Source organism: Centroberyx affinis, unplaced genomic scaffold, assembly GCF_046629955.1.
Source record: "Centroberyx affinis isolate AG114_WGS23_722 - 3 ecotype Tasmania unplaced genomic scaffold, CSIRO-AGI_Caff_v1 ptg005798l_1, whole genome shotgun sequence".
In the NCBI taxonomy this organism is placed as follows: domain Eukaryota; kingdom Metazoa; phylum Chordata; class Actinopteri; order Beryciformes; family Berycidae; genus Centroberyx; species Centroberyx affinis.
Genome location: NW_027282941.1, coordinates 12526 through 35326, shown reverse-complemented (window position 1 = coordinate 35326; position 22801 = coordinate 12526). Strand labels below are relative to the sequence as shown.

The 22801-nt window shown below is 41.4% G+C and overlaps 3 protein-coding genes and 1 non-coding gene across 5 annotated transcripts in view; 1 reads left to right on the top strand and 3 right to left on the bottom strand.

The window, feature by feature from the left end:
- The window catches only part of gipr (gastric inhibitory polypeptide receptor), a 29233-nt gene extending 22897 nt beyond the window's left edge, over positions 1 to 6336 (top strand). The window contains exons 13-15 of the mRNA XM_071547310.1: positions 199 to 240; positions 637 to 729; positions 6019 to 6336. Coding sequence (XP_071403411.1) covers positions 199 to 240; positions 637 to 729; positions 6019 to 6336 — 453 coding nt within the window. The remainder of the gene's footprint in view (positions 1 to 198; positions 241 to 636; positions 730 to 6018) is intronic.
- Positions 2578 to 2742, bottom strand: LOC139667840 (U1 spliceosomal RNA). The gene has a single exon (XR_011696965.1). It is a non-coding gene; the product is annotated as a U1 spliceosomal RNA (small nuclear RNA).
- Positions 6337 to 8986: 2650 nt separating the features above from the next.
- Positions 8987 to 13373, bottom strand: LOC139667839 (THAP domain-containing protein 5-like). The gene is made up of 5 exons (XM_071547311.1): positions 13251 to 13373; positions 12261 to 12444; positions 10645 to 11465; positions 9670 to 9859; positions 8987 to 9404 (listed from the first exon to the last, which is right to left on the bottom strand). Exons 1-5 carry the CDS (start codon positions 13322 to 13324, stop codon positions 9285 to 9287), a joined length of 1389 nt encoding a protein of 462 aa, XP_071403412.1. The 5' UTR covers positions 13325 to 13373; the 3' UTR covers positions 8987 to 9284.
- Positions 13374 to 13719: 346 nt separating this feature from the next.
- ppp5c (protein phosphatase 5, catalytic subunit) lies at positions 13720 to 22526 on the bottom strand. Of its 2 annotated transcripts, XM_071547309.1 has the most exons (13): positions 22412 to 22526; positions 20203 to 20444; positions 19267 to 19414; positions 18551 to 18672; positions 18398 to 18463; positions 17982 to 18080; positions 17730 to 17835; positions 17374 to 17516; positions 16724 to 16811; positions 16574 to 16614; positions 16278 to 16456; positions 15743 to 15824; positions 13720 to 14935 (listed from the first exon to the last, which is right to left on the bottom strand). In XM_071547309.1, exons 1-13 carry the CDS (start codon positions 22506 to 22508, stop codon positions 14873 to 14875), a joined length of 1476 nt encoding a protein of 491 aa, XP_071403410.1. In that variant the 5' UTR covers positions 22509 to 22526; the 3' UTR covers positions 13720 to 14872. The 2 variants fall into 2 exon arrangements, with proteins under 2 accessions (XP_071403410.1, XP_071403409.1); XM_071547308.1 differs by lacking the exon at positions 18398 to 18463 and having other exon boundaries at positions 22412 to 22494.
- Between the last annotated feature and the right edge of the window lie 275 nt (positions 22527 to 22801).

The following is a 22801-nucleotide window of genomic DNA, read 5'->3' as shown; positions in this document are numbered from 1 at the left end:
TCACACTCGACACTGCACGTCCTTGGGTCCCCAGCAATACACCCGCCAAGTGTGAAGTAGATCGGACGAACGGTTCTCGAGATATGCGAAGGACACACATACAGACAGAGATTCCTTGCTTTATAGTATGATGGACACCGTTTAAGTTTGGTTTGACATAAGAACCTTTCTAACGCTCTGTTTTGCTGCTCTCCCCAGGGTTTACTTGTGGCCATCCTCTACTGTTTTGTCAACAAGGAGGTAAGTGGGGTGTGTGTGTAGGTGAGATGACACCAAACTAGTGAGTGTATATAGACACAGGCTATATACAGTACACTGTGCATCAGGGGTAGAAATGATCAGGGGCTCAAGGCAAAAATGTCCAGCTGCCTACAGGCACAGAAAGGGTCCACAGAGAGTTTGGGCATGAATGGTCACATACTGTTTACTGTTGAGATGTTGCATATTATTGGACATTCAGAATTACTACGAAAATACATTTTTCATTTCTGATAAGCTCAGCCTATACCCACATTTCTCTCTTTTTTCTCCATTTATCCCCTGTTGGTGTCATTCATAATTCATCATAATGTTGCTTCTCTCCCGCCCACCCTCTCTCTCCTGTCCCCATCCACACAACTCATCCTGGTCTCTCAGGTGCAGGCGGAGATAAAGAAGAAATGGCAGAGGTGGAAGCTGGGGATGACGGTCCTGGACGACCTGAGAAACACCGGCAGCAACACGCCACAGGTGGGCGCCACTGAGCTGCAGCCGGTCCCAACTGTACACACTTAAAACATGGGAAAGATGCTTGTATTACAACTGTGTTGCATTTCAAAGGGCATGTGCTGGTAACACTTTACTTTTCAATGGCTTTATTCTAGTGGATTAACCTGTGTATGGGAAGGTATTGCACAGTAGATTTACACTGTGCAAGTATTTTATGGAAAGCTCCTATAAATCACCAGAGCCTGTGGCATTAGCTAAACTTACTTTTGTACCACTGCCGTTAAAATGATAAAGGGGCTGCCATTTCACTTGACAAATTATACATTTCATTAGTTGTTCCATACCCATCATGCATTGCTGTACTGCCACATGATGTCCTACAGCAAAAATGTCTGTAATATATCTACACTACCTCTAAGAAAAGAGTGACAGCTCAACAGCAAATTCAGACAAACCAAAAGCTAAAGCATACCAGCAATGAGAGGTTATTAGATCCATACATTTATCATGCATCAATCAAAGCACATGGTTCTTTTGTCCCACTCAACATCCATTTTCTGTTTTGTACTGGTGGGCATCCAACATCCCTGTTACTGCCACCTACTGCTTCAGAGTGTACACTAATAACTGTCCACAGTGCACAACAACTGTTTCATTTGTAAAATTAGATCAAGTAGCAAATATTTGTATCTTATAGGCCCTTTGTGCGTTATAAATAACAAAAAAAACCAACATATTAACCACTTATAAGATAATGTAACCTCTTCTGCAGGGTGTTTTGGCTTCCTTCTGATAAAATGTCAAGGGAGAGCACCAGAGCATTGACCCACTACCAGAAATTATGCATTCAGGACTCAGGATTTGTACATTTGGGGAACTTGCATGGGCCAAAACAACCACAGTGTAATGCAGCCCAACAGCAAATTCAAACAAGCCTCAAGTTAATAAGCATATCTGCAATGAATTGATGTGATATAAGTTTCTCAAATGTGGAAAGAAAAGAACAGTGAACACAGAGCACACAATTTTTATTATTTTTTTTTTATTACACCGTTATTTATTATTATCCACTAACTGTGTTTTTTTTTTGTTTTGTTTTTTATTAGTGGTGTGCATACAACATGCCATATTTTTTGTCACATAGTACTGCTTTGGAGTATAAACCAATGACTGTCTACACTGTGTGCAACAACACTTGAAATACAGTAAGGTCAAATGGCAAATATTCATTATTTAAGTCTGTAAGTTTGTTTAGAATGGGACAAAAGACACCATAACAGGACAACTAAACACACTATATAAAAATATTTTTCAAATAATGACAGCGCCGCTGTACATTCGCCCTTATTACACGACTGCTTACCAAAGACATTAATCATTTGACACAAAATGTGTATTTAAAAGCCAAGTTATTTTCAAGCCTCCACCAAAAAACAGTTGAGATTCACTTTCTGCAGGAGTCCTTGCCTGCGGAGTGATATGAATCAGAATCAGCTTTATTGGCTGTGTACTTACACAGAATAAATATACAGCTAAAAACAAGGACAACAAAATGGACAGAGGTAAACCTAAACATCTAACTACTATGTATAAATATGCATAATAAAAAAGTATAAAAAAAAGTATATATATATGTATATGTATACACATAAACACCACTGGGACAGCAGTGCAATGGTGCAGAGTGCAAAGATGCTGGAATAAATATGATATATTACATACATGATCATATATATGATTATGATTATATATATGATTGGATGTGACGCCATTCTGGCGTGCGAGAACGACAGACTACAGAACTGAATCGTACATGATGCACCAGTTAAGCTATAGTGTTTTCTTCATTTATTTTATTAGACAGTTTATCAGGGGAGAGCGCGAACGCAGTCCCCCACTACCAGAAATTATGCAGTTGAGATTCCCACATTTGGGGAATTCACAGAGGTCAGCACAGCCGAGAGTGCAATGGCCGAGCCTCGCCCTGGGTGAACCACCTTCTTGATCATGGTGTCTCCCCTGCCAGGTAAGTATGAGTTGTACATAACAGAGACGGAGGGGTCATTCACAGACAAACAGGTCTGACTCACGGTGTTAGCGAGAAATACACACACACAACATGTGTGGGTATTTTCTAATTCCTTAAGCGCTTTTCTGTTTTTGAAAGATTTGATTTAAAGGCAATATAAACGTTCTTTTAAGAATTGTTTTAGGGTTTATTTTCCCGCCATGCATTGCGAATTATACGTCTGTCGTGCTGTAAATAAAACAGTTCATCACAGTTTAAAACGTTAAAGTAAACATGATAAAGTCACCACAAAACAGTATTCTCTACATCGCGTTTGCCAAACTGTTTCCTTGACTAAAATAACGCCGATTTGAGTATCTTTATCGTATAAATCAAGTCATTCCACTTCCCTATACGGAAGCTGAGCAGTGAACTGCGCATGCGCCGATGATTTCGCCAGCGAGAGGAGAAAACAGACTCAACTAACGGTCTGCAGATGTTAGAGAAAGTTGCTGTGATCTTCTGCTAATTGAAATAATAAAGATGCAACAGAACTTCTGGATAATCCAACTTAATATAGTCTGCACAACAAAATAATGGGGCTTTACGGTCCAGTCCAGCTCTTCTCACAATGACAACGAGCTCTAGCAGTCTCTTGTGGATAATAACTTAACATACTGCTGTACAATTAACAATCTGGGCCGAATTTCCTCCTGCAACCTATAGCCTAATCTTAATTGCCCTGCACTCCAGTCGCCATATAGCCTACACATTTTATGTCCAGATATTACTACTATAAGCCATTCATCCCATATTACTGTTATTAAAAGTTATAAACAGGTGGAGGGCCACAAACTCACTGAAAACCGAGTCAAAGAGGCGACGTTTTGGAAAAATTAAACAAAATACACGTGAAATGCAATAAAACAGTGTGTGCAAAATACAGGCCTTCGGGTCGGTGTAGCTTCTCAACTTCTGTCAACTTCTATCAAACGGGCATGGAGGCCAGAAGTCGTCCAACACTCACACCAGCTGCTGCTGCTAAGGAATTAAACTAACTCGTTATTGAAGTTTTCTCTGCCTGCGTTAAGAAAAAACACTTTTGAGTTGTAGATTTTTGAGATTTTTGAGTTGTAGCACAACAAGAATACCTGGAAGCTAAAACACCCGAGGGATGCTGCAAACACCAGGCCGCCGTAATAAGTTAATAAGAATACAAATAAAACGATAAAATAGATGCGTGTTGCAAAGTTAAAAAAAAAAATAGAAAATCTTAAATAAAACAACTTACCTAGAGACCAAAACATGCCAAAACATCGCATAACGACGACTAGTCAGAGCTGCTCCAGGTCGAGGCCTCTGTGATCCGTGACGTACTTGTTATGCAAATGACCTGTCAAATAAGGCTCTCCAATGAGGAAATCAGGTAGCCTAGTTGAGGATGCTAAACTGCACACACACACACACACACACACACTGCACATACTTGGGTATGAATTTCTTGGATCACATTATTGTTGTAACATTTATCTGTGATTTTCAGTTTGACCCAGTAGGCTTGAAACACTTAAAAGTCAAGTCAGTTTTATTTGTATAGCACAGTTCATATACAGGTAAGTTCAAGGTGCTTCACATTAAAAGACAACAATAGTGACAATAAACAGATAAGGAAATACAATACACACATATAAAATATCCTTTCAGCCACACATACAACACACACATACTATGCTATGGGATGGTGATACCATAGGAGATGTCTTTGGCCCATGGCAAGCCGTTTCAACATAAAATGGTTGCGCTTGACTATCCATAATTACATTATAGATATCTACAAATGCAATTTGACTAGTCATAATTATAATGTGACCAGTCAGAGTAGCCGACCAGAATGGGCCATTGTATCTGCAATTACAATGTGACTAGTAAGAATGATATTTAAAATTTTCCCACAAATTTATTTCTAATAGGCTACATACTGTACTTGTAAGGGCGTAATAACACAAAGTAAGGTTAAATATTTATGTTTGAACCTTTTCTCGCTACATTATGTATTAGGGAGATTTTCATTTAGCACGTACACAAAATTATTGTGTATTTACAAGACTTCCATTTTACAAGGCATTTTGATGCTGTCTTCTGTGATTGACGTATTTCTGGTTGAAACAGGATGTTGTGGTGGAACATGATGAGAGGAGGGACTGTCCAAATGTTTTAAAGAGTTCAAATTTGATTCAAAAATCTGTGATGGCATTATTGGTTGGAAATTGTATGTACGCTTACTGGTACATAATGAAGTCACAACTAAAAATACTCTTTCCAAGAAGTAAAAGTAATGGGATATTGATATAAAAAATATGAGAGAACATTTGGCATCTATTGTTAGCTGTACATTATGATATGTAGAATTAAATAAAAAAGGTGAAAAAGTATTTTTTCATTTCATTGTGACTTCAATACATAGTTTAACAGAGTGGAATAAAGCCATTGAAAAGGGATATTTGTGTTTGACACTTGATTCTCTTTGAAAAACAGGGTGGATATTGCAGTAGGCCCCTTTCACAAACATGGCTGCCGTACTTCCACAGGGTTAGGGTTACCCTGCGGAAGTACGGCAGCCATGTTTGTGAAAAGGGCCTATAGTCACAGTATTCCCATGATGTCACATGCATTTACCAATATGCTGCTTTCCCACACACACAGCTCATTGGCTGTGGCTGTCATCACCTGTTCATTTATTACAATCACCTGTTATTTTCCTGCCAAGATTGGCCATGTGGTGATGTAACAGAATACTATGAATACAACACATACTTATGATTGGACTCTTGAGTTACATCACTATGACTACTGTAAGTACATTAGACCAGTGGTTCTCAACGGTGGGGTCCGGGGACCACCAGGGGTCCTAGAGGGGGTTCCAGGGGGTCCCCAGAAAATTTATGAATTGTTAAACTTCACCGTTATTTAATTTACAAGAAGTTAACACAATGAGATAATGTAGAATAATGACTGTTTTGATCATAGTTTCACTGTTATCTACAGATAGTCATGGAATTCTGGACAAAATCATTATCTAACAAAAAAATATTTCAGATTTGGGTCTGAGAGACAAAATCTCATCAAATGGGGGTCTGTGGCCCTAATGTGGACTAAATTAAGGGTCCGTGATATGAAAAGGGTTGAGAATCACTGCATTAGACAAAAGATTCCAGTTACATGATCCATTTTTCCCTTAAAATCTCCAAAATAATGATACTCCAAAGAAATGTGTTTATGTGACTGTGTAACCGTTTCTCCAGGTGGGAGCCAGCGTGCCGCCGCCTGGCCAGTGCCTCCACCGCTCTCCCTGCCTGCCGCCCAACCGCTGCCAAGAGGAAAGCAGGGAGACCGCCTCCTCCACCCCGCCCCCGCTCTCCTCTGCTCTCCCGCAGCCTCCCCTAACTCACCCTTACCACCACCAGCAGCACCAGCAGCAGCACCACCCGGGAGCCAGGCAGGTCAAGACCTACTGCTACATCTCTGCTCATAGAGAGGAGGGACTGGGGAATGGAGGAGGAGGAGGAGGAGGAGGAGAGGGAGGGAATGAAGATGACAAGTATTCCGAAAGTTACTGCTGACAATTCAAAAATGTTCTCATGAAAAGACGGGAAAATAAGACGGGAAGTGCGTCTAAGGCAATCGCACAAACTGACTGGGAGGAAGTACTGTATGTCATCCATCATTGAGGGGAACTTTTTTTTTTTAGATTTGACAACATTCTGGGACTCTTGACCACTAGACTTTGTTTGCAGACACACACGCACACACACTCTGACAAGGCAAGGCTCATCTCAGGTGCAATATTAACCCAATTCCTTGTGGTCTGGATCCACATTTTGTTCAGTGCCAACTGTAGATCAGGTTCTAAGTACAGTGAGCTTTTCTGTGGCGTGGTTGTAGGGCAGCGGGGTGGAGCTGTAAGCAGGAATGACAGTTCTTTAACTGGAGGATCTGGGTTCAAGTCTTCGCATTGGCAAGCACCTGCCCTGCTGAAGTGTCTTTGAGCAAGAAAGCGAATCCTGAATCCTGTTCTCCTGGTGTGCTGCTCTGTAGCTGAACCTGACCTCTGACCTCGCTGTGGAAGGGAACGAGGGAAAATTGTTCATTCTCATGGAGGAAGCAGCAGACAAGAACGATATAACAATGTACAGCCTTTGTCTCATCTGAAGAGAAAGGAAAAAAACATGTTTGGTTCTTCGTTTTCTACCTCTTGATACACTCTTAATCTGTATAAAGAAGCCGTTTTGTGTTGAAAGATGAAAAAGATAATGTACCAGCCATGGTTCATTTGAACAATTTTTACTGTACAGTGGATTCAATTACAGTAATTTATGTACATTTTTTACTCTTTATGAGGAAAGCCAGATCTCGCTCTCAGGCAAAACATACACACACATAACAGTTACACCCTTAGCTACTATAAGTCATTTGAGCCCTATGAAATATTCCTTTCATGTCGCTCCCCACAGAACGATGCACTTTTATAGACATTAATTTTTTTTCCTCTTACTGCCTTGTTCTTCTGTTCACTCTTTGTCCTCCATCTCTCTCTTCAGCACCTCAAGCCTCCTCTGTGTGAAATTGGTTTTCCCAGCTATTGTCTTACAAATTAATGCAATCGTGCAAAATGAGTTAAAATCTAGAAAATGTAGTCTTTGTCACAGACCAATACACATTCCCAAATAGTGTTGTGATGCCAGAGATCAAGAAACAACTGGGCTAATCCACGGAAAAACTGATTATCGGGCCCGCTTGAGTGGACCTGACCTGGATTAAATCCCAGTTTTGATTATGAAATGGAAAAATAAATGGCTGCTATATAGGATAGGGTGAAACCTTGATAGAGTGAAGAGCAGAGTGTCGTATCTCTTCTTCTGTATCTCTTGCTTTGGTCAGTTCCTCCTCCACCTTCTGCCTCGTCCTCTCCAGCTGCCTGACCTCCTTTTCTCCCTCTCCTCCACCTGTTTCTCTCTCCGCTCCACAAACCCGTTTCTTTAGCTGCTCTCTTGTCAGTCAGGATCAGCTCTTCTTCTACATACAACACTGTGGCTCATTTTCAACCTTCTTCAAAGTTTTAGTTAAAAAGGTTTCACTTGGCACAATGCAGTATTAGTTGGTACAACGGTCAAATGAGAAGGTCCCGGGTCAAATTCAGATCTGTTTCAGGGTCCTTGGCTTGAAAAAGTTTGCTCTCTTTTCCTTTGACTTGTGTGTCTTCTCCTCTTTCCACTGAGTTGGTGTCTAGCTGAGGATCCCAATACAGCTGTCAACACCATCTAGTGGACAGAACAAGCACTGCAAGAGGGGAAAAATACAGGGCATACATTTACCATTTCACAGTTGAAAATTAGATTTAATCCAAATTAAGTCCATTCAGGTGGGTGTACAGGGCTATTCCATGTTATTTGACTCTAGATTTTTGGGTTAATTTGATTTTCTAGAAAAAATATATTGACTACATCAACGGCATCACAACAATGTATTGAACTTGGACAAAGACAAGAACTGCAGTGGTCATTTTTTCGTGATTGTATTAATTTACAGGACATTATAGCTGGGGGAAAGAAATGTAACAGCCTTACTGATTCCACTAAACATTCAATTATTTGACACAATCCTTTGACTGTTGGTAAGAATTGCTTCAGGAATCATGAGCTGAATTGTCTGCTTTGCTCAGATTCAGGTTACTGCTGTCTGGGATGGATTCAGCTCCTTCTCTGTCACTGATAAATCATGTTTTGTCACTTTATAGCTACAGAAAATGAGAATTTGATGGCGTTCCATTCCAGATAAAAGCTAATACATTGCAGCTTGTTTCCATAACAATGATACCCACTTGCCATGCAAGCTGGCATTCAGCTGGCTGTTTCCTTTCAATGGACAGACACCATTTTGAGTTAATTCTGCTAGTTCTCTGTACTGAAATGTCTCATGCAAGTAACTTGAACTTAACTGGTAACTGATGATGTATTTACCTAACAGTGAGCCGTTAGATGAAACAGCTTGATTTCTGTATTATTGAGTCAGTTTCTTTTGTACCATCCTGATACTGAAGGACAAAAGGTCAGTACTGTCATTGATTAAATCACACTCTTTTTGATGTGCTTGTACTTCACTGCAGGTAATCTCCCGTTGTCTTACTTAATGACTGAGGTATGCAGCAGCTGTAGAAAAAAAAGAACCACAACAGCTAAATGGAAACATTATTTTTTAATACGATATGTGCATTAATGCAAACAAACATAATTTAATTCATCAGTCAACCAAGTGGTGGGGAAGGAGGGGTGCTGCCAGGGGAAAACCTGAAAAACACACAGTTCACCATTGTCCCAAATTACTCATTAGTGCAAAGCTGACAGCAGATCAAACAAACTGTACTGCCACAACACGTCATACACAGATTCTGTTCAGACAGGGGGGAAAACCCATGAAAACAATTAGGTAGCATTTTGTTTTAAATAGCGTAAGCCACATAACCCGACTTTTGGCACAGTCAAAAACAGAGTTGTCAGCAGCCGGTCTGTCCTCACGGCTCTTCCTCTCCGTCATTCAGTGGCGTGTACAAGTAGGCGGCGTTGTCCTCTTCATAGATGATCGCCACAGTCTCACCAGCATCCGACACAGCTGCACTGGTCTGTATGTACGCCTGATAACAGGGGAGAGAACAAAGTGCAAATGTTATGTTTTGACATTATATGCATTGTTTGACATTTTAGCATAAAGAAATATAGTTTTTTAACCCTCTAGATCGCAATACAATTATAGAGCACAACCACAGCTTATTGAAATTTAGACTGGAGTTTTCCCCTCATCAATTTTATTTAAATGTGAATACTGAAAAAAAAAACTTAAAATTACAAGTTTTATTATTTGAAAAAAACTATCCTTCAGTTTGATATTAAATTCCCCACCCTCTCAAGTAACTGCAGTCGTTCCTCGTTGAGCAGGTTGCTCTGCCTCAGCTGGCTGACTGTGTTCTCCAGGCCCAGAAGTTTCTCCAGGTGTCGACGGTGTCGCTGCTGCAGCACTTTCACCTTTTTCTGCAGCTCAGCCACTATCGCCTCCAGCTGCTCCTTACTCAAGCTGTCAAGCTTGTGGTAGCTGTGAATGGGAAAAATGTGAGATGGTGCAAGAGTAGTAACACCGGGCCAAAAAGATGAGTCAGTGGGGCGAGATCGGGCGTGTCCAGGGTAGTGTGGCTGTAAACTTAGAAAAACAAAAACCAAAAGATGGCCGGTTGGTCAAAATATTTGGTGAAAAAACTAAACTAAGTGCTCTTTGGTGCTCGATCGATAATTGAACTGAATTTGAAATCTGAACAGACTAGCAATTGTGGTCTCAAGTCAAGTTCTTTGTGGTGTGCATATTTGCAAATAAGCATGGGAACCAGTCAGAGCTTGGTACAACATTCTCTCTCAAACAAACAAACAGGCTTTCCTGGATGTTTTTCCTTGTTCTCACTGAGGGTCGAAGGTGTGTGTGGCTGGGGGGCGTTTTCTCCATTTATTGTGTTAAAAAGCGGCCGTGTGAACCCTTTGACAGTGATTAAAGCCTGTACAAATCAATTTCACTTGATAAAAAGAGCAAGAAAGAGAGAAGCAAGCTTGTGGCTGGATGACGACCGGTTAGAATCTGGTTAAGGAAAACCTGGGTGGGGGAAGTGAGCGAGATACTTTCCTTTTACTCTATCCTCAAAGACACCGTTGAAGAGCCCTTGAGCAAGGCACCTAACCTCAAATGGCCAACAGTGGAAGATTGTGGTAGCTCTGGGCAGCTCCCAGGTTTAATGTCTGACTGACTAAGCGTTAAGCATGAAGCTGCTGAAAAAGAGGATACATGCTCAACAAATCTTCCCTGTAGGAGTGTTAGGAGTCAGTCCAACTCACCAGTGCTCCTCCAGCTGGTTTTCCTGCCGCTCGGTGGCTTCCTCCTCTGCCTTGCTCCCGTCTCCCTCCGCCCCCTCTGTGTCGAGTCTTTCCATGGTGAGCACCAGTGACGCCGGGGAGGCCGCCACGTGTTTGGACACTATGGGAAGAGTGGATGTGATGGGCTTGGAGCTGAGAGCGGACGACAACACCGTATCCGGGGGGACAGCGAAGTGCGCCGAGGTTCCGCTGGGTAAAACGTTGGGTATCGTCTCGAAGTACGCGATGACCTGAGCCCCGTGGTCGTTGTGGACGACGGACGGCTCCTCCGAGGCAGAAGCTACATCTTCGACGCCCAGAGAGGTCGCAGCCTCCTCCGTCTGGCCCGCTGTGCAGTCGTTCAGCACCAGGCCTTCGCCCTGAGTCAGTATGGCGGCGGTGATCCCGTTCACCAGCTCCTCTTGCCCTTCGCCAGCGGGGCATTCGGACATCACCACCACCTCTGTGCTCTCACCGTCAAGACCGCTCAGATCGTCCACGGTCTGGAAAAAAGTTACGGGAAAGTTAGCTCCCGTGTCAAATCCGTCCACTGACACTGGAGGGTTCGGGTCCGTCTGGAGGGAGTCCGTAGATTCTCCGACATCGCTCGATTCCACCAGCACGGTTTCTCCCGGCTGCGACGAGTCCACGGTGATTTCGTACAGGTGAACCGTATTGAAGCAACTGTCCAGCTCTATGGCGTCCGCTGCCGGCGTCCCGTCATCTGACATCGCTATCCTTAGGTTACCGTTTCCTCGAAGACGTTTTGTTTTCTTCTCACTATGATCCTCGCCTTTCCGTTTCTAGGAATAAGCAGGCATGCGTGTTTATCAAAACAAAAAGTAACACAATACTGTTTACTGCTCAGCTCAGCAATACTAAACAATGGCTAAGATTAGAGCTGCACAAGACAATATGGGGCTTTGATACTGATTTCAGAAAGGGTGAAATTTCATCAGCACAGGGCAATGCATGGAAAGTCTTTGTGAATACACATTAAGAATAGGATCCAGTCACAACCAGTAGATCCTAGCAAAGAAGTTATCAAAGCACTCTGACTCACTGATAAAATAGAAATGCCTTTATTTCACATGGCAAGAACAGATTAAAAAACATTGCACCAAGGCAATCGAAAGTCGAAATCAGAGGGGTGGGTACTCAAACTGGAATCCGAAACATGGTATTCTGGTGCTGAGCCCAATTTCTGGCCTATTATTTAAATTGAGCATTGTAAAAAAAAAAAAAAAAAAAAACTCATTGTATACAAACTGAGAAAGACATAAACAACATCTCAGTTTTTTTTTTACAATGTTTCATGTTTGCTGAAAAATCTGAAATACCGATATTCAGCAAACTAATCGCAATATAATTACTTGTTAATATCGTACAACTGTATCTGGCATTTTCATTTTTGCAGTGAGAGAGTGCCTTACAGTTTTTCTGCTGGGAACTGCCGGTCTGGACTTGACAGACTCTTGGCCTCTTCTGACTCAGCTGTTCCCTGTCCCTCCTACACTCAAATGCAGCGTTGCTTCCCTTCTGTGTCTGTCTGCGGTTAAATTTCACAGCGGAGCACGGTTCGCTCTCTGTCGTTTTACCTCGGGCCCCTGGAAGACCGTGGGCACGGCGTCGTTCTCCAGGTAGCGGATCCCCCATCGGACCTTGAAGCAGGAAGCTGTAAAATGTTCGTGGCAAATGTACTGGTGTCGGGAGGGAGCCCAGTTCTCGCGGCCCATGTTCTTCAGCCACTGCCGTAACCTGTCCGGGTCGTGTAGAGGGAACCTGTGACACGGAGAGGAGGACACACATTCAGGTCACATCAAGCTGAGCCAGAGACTTCACTTCAACATTACGTCTGTGCTTCAGCTCTCATATAGCCCAGGATCTTTTTGGCTGTGTATAACCCAGTTTTAAACCAAGCAGTAAATACATTATTACATATTTAAACAATCCATAACCAGCTGTAAATATAAAAAAGGTATGCAACAGAGAGGTCCATGTCTACAAGATAATGCTATAGTTTTTGTCATATACCCCAGAAGATCTAGACGTCTACTAAACCTAAACTTTTAAACCCTATGTAGCCTCATTTGAGCCTAGACGTCAAACCAGTTAGACGTCTGACCAGTTAGACCTCTTTTAAACGGGTATTATCAAGTAAAATTGCTCAGTGGGATGTTCACACACACAGAGAGGAAGAAAAAACACAATGAATTCCCATTTTGGAACCATTTATAGTATAAGTGCATGTCTGTTGTTTTCATAAAGCCCAAGATTCAATGGGAAAACACATGGTTTTAACCTTTTTAGAACAACCAACGTTCAGTTGAAATCCTGATTCCATCAAATCGTCTCAAAGGTCAACAAGAGACAAGTCAACAACATCCAGTTAAACAATGACGATATGGCATGGTAACAGTTACTAAATCGAGCTAGCAAAACATGTTGTGAAATAGCATCATTAAACACTGCGCCACTGAATAAAAACATGATAAAAAAAAAACATGTTGATCAAAGTTTGTAGCTAACGTCCGTCGTACGTTAGCTAGCTAAATGACCGTTAACACTTCCTCTGTATTCATTCTTACTTGTAGAAGCTTTTCCTGTCGTTGCCGTTTCCAGAGTCATTCTTGCAGTTTGGGACAGAACAATATTTCGGCATCTCTGGCCGGTCTTGCTGTGGCTTCGTCTCCGTTACCAACTCACTCCAACAAGGTGAAACGCGTGTGTTGTCAACTTGTGGCGCATCGTTGACGATCAGCTGTTTGACGCGTGACGCAAAATACACGCGACCGTCATTTTAAAGCCTCTGTGGCGCAGGTTGTACTTCTCTATTGGTTTTTGTCCACCATAATGAACTATATCGTATATGTGTGTATGTGACTTCGTATTGAAAATACATTTGTTCACAGGTAGGTGAGATGTGATATTGAAAAAGCGTTGTTCAAATGTTAACTGCTAACCGCCGCCCGCAAGGGATACTCTGAGTTATAAAACGAGCCCAACCTTCATAAACATAAGAAATAAAGATACCAACTTGTTTCTAAAATCACTGGACTGGATTTTTTTATTCAATAACTTTCTCCAAACATGTACACGGAATCTTTAAATGATACAGTATATATACATACACATCAGTGTATTTTTTCTTATCTAAAAAGTTGAGGGCCATTGGACAATGCAGCTGTGCGCTTTGAGAGAGGATTGGCTTCTGGACATTTGTGTATTGAAGAAATCCACACAAGGGGTAAGTCACTGGTCATCAAACATGTATTGGAGACTGGAGTGCCACCAGTGTTTGCCTTACACCAAAGCTAGATGGGAGAGTAGAGTGTGCGGGAGCTGCCGGGTGAGGGGCACAATGACAGACAGGGATGAGATGTGGAGCAGCAGTACCTTCCTCAACGGGAAGCAGTGCAGCAGTGCAAAATAAATGTCAACAGTTATATGATTGAACCAGCTAAATACACCACTAATGGCAAACAGCACCGTTCAGAGTGTACCCAGAGCCAATCAGTGCGGTCTCCAATGAATACTCTGTTTTCTTTTTTTTTGGAATGGGATCATACATCCAATTAACTATCGTTTGTAATCCTGTAAAACAAAAAGATTCATTTTTATAAACTGCGTCATACTGTAGAATGCTTTGAGAAATACTGATAAACATGAACATGCTGCTCTCAACCCATTTCAGGATGTTCTAAGCTGTGTACGCAGGCCAACAGTACCATGCTAGGTTTTAGAGTCAGAGGCTGCTCTGTGTAAAAACCAAACAATCAATTCCATTACACATCTTTGGTACATAACCAGCTATTTTATCCCATCTGCTGAATACATCATAGAGTCAAATATTTAAAAACCAAGCAGCTCCAACGGGATGCATCTGCAATTCTCGGGGTAGTTTTCTTTACCCAGTGATGGAACACATGAGCGGGCAGACGGACAACGGAAATTGGGATTTTTTTTTTCCAGTTTTAACGGATACATGAAAGAACGCGCCCGATTCTCGACCGGGCTGGTCTAAGCGATCTCGTCCCATCTGAACTACACCACGTGTATTCTGAATACAACTAGCAGAGGTTTTAGGGAGAGGGATCCCTTAGGCTAAGCATGAACAAGAGCCTGTCTAAGCACTGGAGGGAGTGAGGTGGCCGGGGTGGTTCAGGTCAGGTGGGAGGTCGTCAGTGTCACAGACAGACTAGCATCGCCTCTACATCATCCCCATCTGCATTAGCGTGTTGGCGTACGCCATGGGCTTGACATTCGGATGAGGCTGTGAAGGAGAGTGAGAGGAGAATAAAAGATTAGATCACACTTCAACAACTTTCAAATACTCAAGCAAATAAGTAGTAAAGGTGCGCTTCAACGGTGTGAAAACAGAGAACTGTAGTGGTGCTCTTTAAGGGTGCTTAATAAGGGAATTCAAAGGCAATTTTAAAAAGACTTTATTAAATGGGCTACAACTGCTATGACATAACATGCTACTTACTCCTATTGAAGGCTTAGTTGAAGAAGACCATGATATACGGTCAGATTGACTACTGTTGACAAAATATACTTATTGTAAGTCGCTTGGCCAAAGTATCTGCTAAATTACATAATGAAATGTAATGTATGTAGTGTAACATGTTCTAGCCCATTCAATAAAGATTTAAATTTTTGTGAGTGCCTTGGAACTGCCACTCCCACTTTTTTCTGAGAATTTTCAAATACCTTTTTGTCAAACAAAGAGTTAGGGCTGCACAATTAATCAACTATAATGTCTTTTGCAATGTTAATTTCCCCAATTGATAATCAAAGAATTTGGTGACGTTTAAACATTTCATTTAATTAAGAAAGCCCACTGTAGTTGAAAATATTTAAGATGGTTATTATAAGATGCAAAAAGTGCAACAAGATTATTTTGTTCCCCAAATCATGGCAACAATAGCCATGATAAATAATTGTGATCACAGTATCAAGCAAAATAACAGGGATTATAATTTTTGCCATAATCTTAAACCCCTAAATCAATAAAACTCAACAACAGAGGACTTCATGTGTACAATCAGAGGTCGCTGTAGAGACGCAGGATACTGACCACAGCAGTGAACTGGTGAAATTCTGGCTTGAGGTCAGATCCCCTGAGGTGGATATAAGCTCCTTTGTTTCCCATCTGATCACTGGGGGGAGACAGAGTGCAACACAACACTGTTAAACTCACACTGAAATGAAAAATGCCCTTTTCACCATTTTAGCTATTTGACAATTTGTGCCCAACAAAAAGATATAAATGTTATTTTCTTGTATTTTTCTATTAAAATCTCATTAGATTTACTTCCTGGAAAATGGAAAATCTTTAGTGGTGGCTTCATCGTCTACCAGGAGGCGTATATCAAAATTCCAAAGAAGAAATCCATCAGATTTTTCAACAATCCCATCCCTCCCATCCTGCCTCTCTCTCCCTAACTGATATCCCATTGTTTTATACTTTATCATATCCTATTTCAGCAGGAAATACATGACATTAAGGAAGCAAGATGCTCTCAAAATGCAGTTTCATTGTGACTACTCAAGGTGAATTCTGAAGTCCCAACAGGCCACAAGAGCCTCAGCAAGGCGGCGTGGTTACGTACCAGTAGTTGGGTGCTGAGAACACGGTGATGCACTTCCCTGAGTGAGTGACCTCGTAGCCCTCAGCCTTGACCTCATGACTACGCACGATGAAGTCCAGCTTGTTCTGGTCCAGGAAGCGCTCCGTTACATCCGGCCCGAACTGACAGCTCACTCCTCGCTTGCTGATCGACCGGCCGTTCTGCGTCACACACGGAGGGAGACAAAAGTGAGTCTGAATTTTGAGCTACGCACAACGCAACCTGTGGATTATCTGTTAAAATAGGTTTGGCTCTTAATGAGGCACGGGGGAACTGACCTGAGGCTGTGGATCTGACCACAGGAGGTCGCACATGGGACCTGTGGAGGTAAGAGCAGAGGAAGGTGTGTCAGTGTACCTGCTTTTCATTCTAGAGACTGTGTCTTACTGCCAATTAGGACTGACTGGGCACTCGGAGTCTGACCCTACCCGAGTCTGGAGGCTGTCTGTTCCTGTCAATCTTCCTGAGGTCTTCCAATGTGACGCCGTCTTCACTGAAGAGACCTCCATGCATCACCTGAGGGGGAGAAACACACACACACACACACACACACACACACACACAGGCTGTGAGTGTGTCCAATAGGTTTGTCCACTGTACTTATTTTGTAACTGTATTATCCTTTAAATCTCTGCTTAAGACTCAATTTTATAGACTTTATAGACAGGCTTTTATGTTATGATTTTATTATTTTTATGCATTTTTATCTTAATTTTGTTTGCTTTATTTCTATTCCCCACAAGTGCCATTTCTTCTATTTTTATGTGAAACCCTTTGAAATCTTTGAAAATCTGTTTTTAGATAAGTGCTATATGAAAAGTTTATTATTATTATTATCATCATTACTATTATTATTAAGAGAGTGTGCACACAGTACAAAAATAGCAAACACAGAGACATCCAGGGTAAAAAGTTAATAGATTTAATTTGGAGGTCCTATTCTAAAAAGTCTATCTGGCTGGTAAAATGGTGCAAGTGGCTACTGAGTTTTGATATGAATCAGTGACTGTAGCCAGTGAACAACAAAGTTAATTTCACGGCCCGGTGATAGCTTCCAGCTAACGATGTCTCCACTTACCAGTATTTTGCCGTTGATGCACTGTGCAAGAGGCAGCCACTGGAAGACCTCGCTAAACAGCTGGAACATCTGGGCTGTGTACTTGGCTTTGACCTCCCCTTCAAACCCGTACATCTGGTTCATGTTGTCCGTCTCGTGGTTACCTGTAAGCATGTGTTCTTGCGTAAGTACAATCCTTTGTTTAAATACCTTTAGTTTCTGTATTTACTAATACGATGACAGTGAGTTAATTCTAAAAACTCGATGAAGTTATGTTATGAGACACAGTAACATACCAAGCTACAGCACACAGCTGCAGATATTATGTACAAATGCATACACAGACTCATGCACAGGCACAACATGAGTGCTCTCACCCCTAAGCAAGTGGAAGCAGTCAGGGAAGAGCAGCTTGAAGCCAAAGAGGGTAAGAATGACCTCGACAGAGAAAGAGCCGCGATCCACGAAGTCGCCGTTGAACAGCTGAATTCTGCGGTTAAGCGCTATGACACAGACGTTTTGGGTATGAGCCATTTTGTTATACAGAAAAGTACAAACCAGGGGAGCGACTGCACAGGACATGCACTCAAAAGCTGATGTGATACTTGATTAAAAAAAAGAAAGGATACATAAGGGTTGGTCTGTGAGGGTAAGCCGTTCAACTCGAAGATGTTGAGGAGATCGTAGAATTGCCCATGGGTGTCGCCACAGATTGTTATCTTTTCTGTCTGCGGTAGGGAGAAAGAGAAAACCTTCAATATAGTCCAAACAAAAGAGGATAACAGTATAAAACTGTCATGAACAAATAAGCTTCCAGGGTCACAGGAATATTTTGTTACATGTATTGTCAAGGTGCTGTGACTCTGACTCATGCAGTCCTTACTAATGATTGCTTGTACTATTTGTAATCAATAAAATGTAATATTATTCTACTGTTGCACTTATTGGACATCACTTTGAATAAGAGCACCAGCTTAACACATGAAATGTAAATGTAAACATTCATCCATTTCAGTATTTATAAAACAAATCTGAAAGTCCTCACCTCTTTTAATGAGATTTCTACAAGACTTGGGAGTTTGGATAGAACCTCTTTGACTTGGACCAAAATCTGAAACAATATAAAAAGGAAGTGTAAAATTACAGTTGACAACAGTTTGCTTCAATGGGAGGCTTTTAAATAAATATGCATGTTTACCTGATAAGCACACTTTCTGTGCAGCTTCTTCTGGTCCTTGAACCAATCCATCATCTCCTTCATGAACTTCAATGTGACCTTCCCGTCTTCAAGTTTGGGGCCTGCATACTCATCCTCAATCGCTGCATTACGAGATAATCTTAATTTCAGAATGTGTAATAAAAACATCTCTACATAAAAGCACATATATCAGAAATGTATAATGAAATGGGGACAAATCAAATGCTAAAAAAATGTGTACAACCCGTGCACCACTGCACTTGGTTATCATTGGTTCCTGTTTCACATCTAACCAAATGCTAATAAAAGTTTTACTCAATCAGCATAAATGTGATGTCTGTTGTAATACACATTATCTAGCTTGTTTGCTACAACACAAAACTTAAACAGACACATACAACAGACACTGGACAAAACATGGACAACAAAATAAAAAAATCAAAGTCAGTGAGACATGATGAGCAGTTGTGTGTCCGGCAGCAGTTTATGTAGTCTTTGTAAATTTTTCAAACCGATCCTTGGTGATTTTCCCATTAAATAAATAAACAAACAAATACAATTTGGGGTAAAAAAAAAAAAAATCACCATCACCATTTGTTTGCTAGCAGTCAATGCTCATTTATGATTCTATTGAAATATACTGGCATCCATTATCAGTGTTCAGATTTCAATGTGAATATTTGTTATAGATTCATCATGTAACACAGTGAACTTACTCATGTTTTCGATGTCTAGAGAGTCCACAACAGATTTTTTGGTCTCATCGCTGGCGATGGCTCTTTCAAAAGCCTTCTGTTTCACAATCTTGTTGCACTCCTGATACTTCATCTTTGCATCCTTGTCATTGGGTCGAACCCTCACTACCTATCATCAGAACATGGGAATAACACAAATGACTCAAACACATTTGTTAATCATTAATTGGTCAATCAAGGGAGACTTAAAATTAAATGTATTGATCTGATGAAAATTGAGTCATTATAGCTGCAAAGAACAGGATATAAATAAAAATAAAATAAAATATATTTATCATAAATGATGCATCTTAATGATGTCTTAACGGGCTGAAAAATCATTCTTGCTGTGTGGTAAATGTACTTCAAAATCCATGCACTGTTTTGCCCTATACATTTCAAAGATCTATAAATACATATGAATCCAGTCCGGCCTCTCTCGGATTCATATGGATTAAGTCTTAGGTTCTGCAGTCAATGGTGCTTGGCCTAGTTTGTCCAAGCAATTGCTGACTGTGGCTTAGCATTAGAGTTCTTTGTTGCCATAACCCTGATACATTTATATTGTGCATTATGAGAACAGCACTTACAACAATAGACACCAAATTAGCTGTGGTATGAGTGCCTTCAGACTGGATCTAATTGGCATCATCAACGGATTAAAGGATAATCCCCATACTGGACTGTAAAGGCTACATGAAGATCCTAACTCATAATGACAGATCAACAGATGGGGCTAGAGAGCTCTTGCCTCATTTTCTTTTAGAAAACTTGGGGAAAGAAAGACCACCAATGGTTTAGTTCTGTCTTGCTTCTAGTTCTGTGCATTGCTCGTGTCCTGCATGTTTTAGGTTATCTGAAGCAAAAATAATATCAGACCATATGGCTAGTTACAGTGAAAGAAGCCATATTTCTTACCGTCTCATAGTCCTTAAGTGCAGCCTTGAACTTGCCCAGTGCCATGTTGGAGGTGGCCCGGCGGTAGTACCCCTTGATGTAGTTCTTGTCTATCTCCAGGGCCTTGGTGGCATCAGCCAGGGCATAGCCGTAGCACTCTGTGCGTAAGTATGCCAGGCTTCGGTTGCTGTAGTAGATGGCATTGGCTGGATTGAGCTCCAGGGCCTCTGTGTAGTACTTGATTGCATTTTCATAGTCTTTCTCTGCAAAACAGATGTCACATCAGCATTGGACACAATATGGCAGAGAGTGCAGTTGTGGTCCTATAAAGCTAAATGGGAAAGCTGACACTGGTCATCATAGCACCCTAACCCTTTAGTCTATAGACTGTAAGACAGTTGCCACTACTAACAAACTGTAGCACAAAAAAGATCACCATGAACATGAGGGCATCCTGACTGCTCAACAGACATTTGGGCTACTGCTCTGTGCGTCATGCCAGTAGAATTTGACTATTGATTATTGTTCCTGAGCTCTCAGTCAATCAACCATGACAATTACTATGGCTACACTGTGGTAGGTGACGGCATATTCAAATTGCAATGGCACAGAATGCTTAGTAGCCTCTTTGCCCGATTCATGCTGTTCTGTTTCTCTCTTTGTGTGGGAGAGAACATCATGTCAAACTCCATGGCAAAATCTGGTAGTTCAATGCTGCCTTGCTTACTAGCAGGCAAATTCAGCCTATAGATGATACACCAAAAATCCCTTCTTTCAATAGAATATCAGCTTTAAAAATTGGTTTGCCCTGCTTGCTTTCACTCACCAGGGTGTATTTTGTTGATGGAAAATAGTTAGAATAACATGTTAACCAGTTCTAAAATTAGATTAGAAGTGATGCTTGGTGGATCGCAAGCCTTTACCAGTAGACAACAATTGATAACAGATTTTAACAATTCAAACAGGTTTAAGTTAAGTCTTGTTTTGCAAGGCTTGTATGTTTGCCAATGAACACGGGAACATTAAACTGCCAGAAATCACAAGTTTGATGTGACATTCTCACCAATACCAAGAAGAAAAGAGTGATGTACTGGGGCAGGTGATGGCATATTCAAATTGCAATGGCTCAGAGTGCTTAGGAGCCAGTCTGATCTAATGTTATCCTATTTCCCATTTTATACATATCCATCAGACACAAGGGAATCATCCCCATCCAACAGAATGCCTTCCTTTACATCTGCTCTGACTCATCACACAATGTCAGCCCTGTTCACGGCCACATGGAGGGCCTCCTCACTCAAAATCCCTGCCTACAGCGTAACCAAGGTATTCACACACACTGAAACAATGACATTATAAAAGACACTAACGTATAGAGTACTGGTAACTATGGGCGACTTTATGGCCATTTAAAAAAGTCACTACTTTTTAACTTCACCAGCCTAAGACAGTTTACGGAATAGTTTAACCGACACCGCAAACCTAGCTAATGCTGGCCTGAGAAAGTTGATCAAAAGAAGTTGACTTTCGTTATCGATGCTTCATATCGCAAAGTTGAACTCTTTCTTTCAGCAGAACAGACTCACTGCTGCAATATTTACCTCCATTTAACCCTGAATAGGAACATCGTTACATCGACACATCTCAATTCAAATGTAGACAGATTTCTAACATATTAACGATCGATACTACATTGAAAACTGCCTTGCCAGTCTTGCAACGGACTAACGTTACAGCGGCTCTGCCTTGTTGCTGCTCTCACGCGCCCGCTGGCTAACAGAACATTCTAGGAGCTAACGTTAGATTTGTCCCTTATCCCGCACAATAAAGACAAAACGACGGATTTAAACCAAAGTGGGAAATGTAGGCCAGATTAGCAGGGGGGTTTGTTTAAAATCCAGAGACATGACTAAATCTTAGCAAGTCAGCGGTGCACCATTCATGACACGCGTGACGGTGTGGGTTAGATGCTGCTGCTAGTGGTTGCTACCGAGCTAGCTGGTTAGCTAACTGCTGTGGCTTGCTGCTTCAATTCAGTAGCATCATCCAATGAATGGGAGTTTACAGTTAGCACGCTCGCTAGCCAGCGTTTGCTAGCTTAACGTTAGCAACCGGCTCCGGCTGGAGCATGGGGCAGCAGAATCGTATCGCTGCTGTAATTACATGTCACATCTTTCTCTATTACACACTGTTGTGATAAGACATTAACTTGACAGGTTTGCCAATTTACCTTTAAAGTAACTATTCGCCTTCTCCTTGAGTAGCTCTGCATTTTTATCTCCCTCCGCCATCTTCTTCTCACTGCCGTTTTCCGATGCGTGCGCCATTGGCTCGACAGTCGCAAAGGTCGCAAAATATTTTGCTGTGTGAATGCAACTTACGTTTTCTCACTAAAGAATATTATGTTATTATCATAACCCTAATAGCAAACATGTTCAATTTGTACTATTTTTTTTTAAATCTTACAAGCAAAATGTTTAATCATGTCTGTTCCGGGCAAAAAACAAATAGCCTTTTAAATTACTAGTCACTATGAAAGTTTCTTTACTGTAAAGAAAACCCCTCACATCTCATAACGTTTATTACTATAAACCCTCCTCCTTTCCGTCTTCTATCCACT